The sequence below is a fragment of the Drepanopeziza brunnea genome, assembly GCF_022702325.1.
Source record: "Drepanopeziza brunnea f. sp. 'multigermtubi' strain 214-2 chromosome Unknown ctg5, whole genome shotgun sequence".
NCBI lineage: Eukaryota > Fungi > Ascomycota > Leotiomycetes > Helotiales > Drepanopezizaceae > Drepanopeziza > Drepanopeziza brunnea.
This window is the reverse complement of record NW_027094068.1, coordinates 260,562-265,446: the sequence shown is the minus strand read 5'-3', so window position 1 is coordinate 265,446 and position 4,885 is coordinate 260,562. Positions and strand designations below refer to the sequence as shown.

Genomic DNA, 4,885 nt, shown 5'->3' with positions numbered 1-4,885 from the left:
ACCCCAGACCAGATCAGACCAGACCAGATCAGATCGGGCCGAAGAGAAAACGAAATCGAAATCGGATCGGAATCGAAGATGAATCGAAGATGAATCGAAGATGAAGAGGGGGGTAGGTAGGTAGGTAGGTAGGTAGCGTAGGTAGGTAGCGTAGGTAGATAGATAGGTAGATAGGTAGTAAGTGAATCGAATCAACTCATATAAATCGCCTCAAATAAACCGAATCCAACGGGCTACACAGCCAGAGCAGTTCATCTCACTGTACCGATCGATGGATTTGGATTTGGATTTGACAGTTAGGATTTGGACGAGTTTGATTAATACATTGGATTTGATTTGATTTGATTTGATTTGATTTGATTTGATTTGATTTGATTTGATTGGAATTGAATTCGGATACGGACTTGATGGACTTGATGGATTTGATTTGATTTGGTTAGATTCGATTTTATTTGATTCGATTTTCCTGGACCGGGATGGGCTTGATTGGATGGATGGATGGGATGGAGCCAGACGGGAATTACGTAGTAGATGGTCCCCGGCCCCGCCCCGTCCCGTCCCCGTCCCGTCCCCGGCCCGGCCCGGCCCAGCATCTATTCCCAGAATCTATTCCCAGAAAGAAAAGAAAAGAGAGATCAGGAAAGGGAGTGGGTGAGATCCTAGCAGCGCCGTCGTCGCTGTCGCCGCGAGGGAGGGCGAGAGTGTGAGAGAGGGCGATGAAGGCTGAGATATAATTTCTTCTCTCTCTCTCTCTCTCTCTCTCTCTCTCTCTCTCTCTCTCTTTCGGATCGTGTGTGTGAGTGAGCTGGTCGCTGAGGATTTAACTTTCTATTTTTATTTTTTATCTTTATTGTTTATTTTTTTTATTCTCATTTTCATTACAGGGCGAGGATCAAGCCGACGGAAGCCAGAGCCAGCGTCACGTGGCCGATGATGAGAGGGGTGAACTGCCGGTTGCCCGACGCCGTCACGTAGATCTGACTGTGGGTCGGGGAGCCGGGCCTGGGCGAGGTGGCGTTTCCCGCGGGGGGCGCGGTGAGCGACGGCGCCGCGTAAGGAGCGTGAGGCGGAGGTGCCACGGGAGAAGGAATCGTTTCGGGAGAGGGAACTCCAGCAGCCGGCGGGTACCCATCCGTGGGGACGGGCGCGTAGACCTCCATGGCCGCGGTCGAGGAAGGGTGGGTGGGCGACGTGGCTGTCCTCGGCGTGGTGTCGTTGCTCCATCGGCTCGCCGTCGTCGTCACTTTGTGAGGCCGGTTCGCGTTGTCCCGCAGTTTGGAAGCCTCCTTCCAGGACAGAGGGTACGGCTGGGTCGCCAGAATGGGGGCGACGGGGGCCCCGAACACGCGCTGGTACGGGAATCCCTGGTCGTCCTTGCCCGTGACATAGACCAGGAAGTTTTGGTCCGGGACCGTGAGGATCGCGAAGAACTCGTTGGTGGCAGGATAGCCCACCTCGCCATTTCCGGCTTCCAAACACGCCGTGCCCAGAAGGGCGGACGACGGAGCGCGGAAGGTGAAATTCGCGCTCGTGGCTTCTTCGGACATCTGGGCCATGGCGCCGATCTTCTGGTTGTGTGGGGGAGGTCCGCTCAGGGGGAACCATCCCGTATGGCTGGCGCGGCCGCCGATACTGGCGAACTGGAAAGAGTTGAGGTGGAGCTCCGAGACGCCGTTGCAGCTCAAGGCGTACGAACCAACGCCAACAACGCCAACCAGGTATGTTCCGGGCGTGGGCGTGGCGACGGTGATGGTTATGCTGGAGGAGAACGTGGTCCATGTCACTCCCGCCGAGTCGGGGGTCAGCGCAGTACCGTCGGGCTGGCTCACGGTCAGATTAAACTCGGCAGCCAGGAGAGTGATGCTCAGGCTGGTGGTGTAAGAGTCAACGGGGACGTTGAAAGTCTCGGGTCCTGCTGTCAGCGAGCTTGCAACACGCAGAATGCTGACTGAATTGGCCGAGAGGGTGTTCTTGATGTGCGCAGAGACCTTGGAAGCATCGCACGAGGTGCCCGCGTGGTACTGACCGCCAGTCGCCGCAGAGATCTCGCGGTATACCGTGTCGGCCTGCTCGACTTCCCGTTTCCCGAACCAGCTTTTGCCGCCACCCTCGCAACCAGTATCGAACTTGAAGACGGATATCTCAATCCGTCTCATCCTCGCGTCGGCCGTCATGGAGACCCATTGATTGGCTTCTTTAACCGATGCGTCGGTGAAGATCATGAGGGTGGATCCTTGGTCCATGAAATCCATGGCGTTCATTATGCCCTTGACAGAAAGCGGGGGACATTGGAGGCCGTTGGCCGTGGTGAGGTTTCTGATGGCAGACTCGAAAACCCGAAATTCGGTCGTTACCGTCAGGGGACCCGTGGTTTGGTCGTTGTATGGCGAGACGATGTAGAGTCCAGGCTCGTTTTCGGTACCGACGAGGGATGCGGCAGCTTCGATGGCTTGGTCACGAACGGTGTCGATGACGCTGGCCATGTTGGCCGAGGTGTCAATCGCGAATGCCACACTGGGGACTCCAAAGAGGAGACGCAGCAGCCTATCCGAATTGAGAGCGTCTCTAATGTCGTCGAAGAACTGCTCGGTGGCCGCTGTGGCCAAGGTCGCGGCAGGCGTGTGCAAGTCGGAATGGGGAGACCAGTGACAACTCAAGCTGTCCTTGTTGATGCCTGGATTCGTACCGGTCAGAATGCCGATGGCGGGCCCGGCTGGATTGTCGGTTGGTCCACCTATGTATACCGGGTCAGCATTCGCATTTCTACCTCCGGGGATCGTCGACGACGAGCTTCCTCTTCCTCCACGAACCGCGGAAACCTACCGTGGTGGCACTTATAATCAGGGATCGGAACACCGTTGAGAGGGCGATCTTCATTATGGTGGTACCCGCTGGTCACCTTCCAAAAGCCATTGGTGTTTTCGCTGCAATTAAAGCCTCCACATGCGAGCGGCTTGATCGAGTGCGAGTCTGAAGGTCGTGCCACCTTCTTGCAATCGACACACGTCCGTTCTTCAAAGGTCGCAACGTACTCGCTCATGTTGGTGCCACGGATGAGATCCAGATTGGTTTCCCGGTTTCCCAACTCGGCCCAGTTGCTGTGGGAGTAAAAGTCCTGGATCGTGTGAAGTGCTTGCCCAATGTTGTCCCGAGCGACGGCTGTCAGGGGGCTATTGGCTTGGAGGGCAGCTATAGCGGCCTTCTTCTTTTCCTGGATACGCACTTGGGCCTCGTCGAAACTTTCGCCGTCGCAGTGGTAGGACGCAAGATTTTCGATGTCGTCGACTTTGGCATTGGCTTTGGTCATTTCGTCGCGAGCCGATTTCATCTGCTTGGTGATCTTGCTGAGGGTGGGAAAGTAGGCTTTGGCCCGGTTTTCAAAGGCTCGTTCCGTCATGGCGACGTGGGAGGTGCCGCCATCGCCGAAGACATTCTCGCGCCAAGTGGTGGGAAAGAATCCATGGACCGGGAGTAGGAGTAAAGACAGTGAGAGAAGAAAGCAAACGCGAAGTGAGTGTTGTTGATGAAACATTGAGGAAAGTTGAAAGAGTGTAAGAGGAATAGATCCCTTGCGAAATGGAGATGGGGATAAAGAGCGGTGTCGTCACCAATATGTTGGATTGACTGGCAGATGTTGACTTGGTGATGGCGCCTCTTGGAGGTTTTGTACGAGGGTACGGAGTAGCGAGAGCAGCCCTGCCGACGGTAGTGACTGTAGGATTCCCAAAAGAAAAAGGAAAAACTAAAAGGAATGGAAAGGAAAGGTTGGCGAAAAGCAAACGGAAGAGGAAAAGGAGGAGGAAGAGGGGGAGCAAGGGGAGCAAGGGGATCAAGAACGACGGATTCGCTAAAGCCGATACTAAAATAAGAAGACATAGTTGCCAACTACAAGAACGTTGTAGTTTTAGTTGTAGGCAATTCTCCTGGTACTACTACCTTTTGGAGAGAGTTAAAACAACAGGGGAGGTCGTAATCCTTGGACAATACTGTAGCTCGGTAATTACGAAGTGAATAGTAGTAGAGTTCGCTGGCAGGAAGCCATTATTCTAAATTGAGATGATTTGCAAAGGAGCCGGCAAAGCCTTGTCAAACCTTCGGTACGCCGGCCATCGACAGAACCTACGCTTGATCATGGACCGTGCGAGAGCAAAAGAGCAAAAGAGCAAAAAGATCAAGAAGAACAAACAGAACACAAAATACAAAAAATACAAGGAAAAAAATCCACCAGAAAAAAAAATTCATAAGGAAAAAGGAAACCGAAAAACTCCCCCCGATCCGATTTCCTCGTCGGGAGAGAAGATCACGATATGCGAGCAGACGTGTTTTAGGCATGGCAGTTTCACAATCCAGAACAAAATAGAAAAACACGAAAAAAGCCCAGGTAACCCGCGCGTCCAGGGAAATCACCAAGGGCGGCGCACCAGGCAAGACAACGACCGTAATTTGTTTCAAAACATGTCACTGGGTGTACCGCTACCCATCGACAAGGAGATACCTACCGGTACTAGAATCTCATGAGTACTGTAGCAGATCCTCGCTTATCGGACGATATCGAATCTCTCTACCCTGCTGTATTGGCTTCAACTAATTTACGCGATCGTCCCTGGGAAGGCAGACTATTGTCTGGGTGAGGTCAGAACTGACGGAGTAGAGGAATCCAATTAATTATTCGATGTGAGATTACGGGCTGGTCATTAATTGAATCCAATGGTGGAGGAAAGGGGGTAAATCTCGTTCAGAGACGGCCATTTCCTGGTCTCATCTCACGCTCCATCTACGATCATCTATTGTACTCCTCCGTATCTATTGCGAAGAGCGTGATGCAAGATCTACGATGGAGGGAGAGAGAGGGTCCGAAAACGCCGAAAACGGCCAGGGGCGGGGG

The 4,885-nt window shown here is 53.3% G+C and overlaps 1 protein-coding gene across 1 annotated transcript; it reads right to left on the bottom strand.

Annotated features, from left to right (window-relative positions):
• Positions 1-878: 878 nt before the first annotated feature.
• L3040_003560 (uncharacterized protein) lies at positions 879-3,397 on the bottom strand (the record flags this gene model as incomplete). Its single annotated transcript, XM_007291874.2, has 2 exons — positions 879-2,734; positions 2,824-3,397. 2 exons carry the CDS (start codon positions 3,395-3,397, stop codon positions 879-881), a joined length of 2,430 nt encoding a protein of 809 aa, XP_007291936.2.
• Between the last annotated feature and the right edge of the window lie 1,488 nt (positions 3,398-4,885).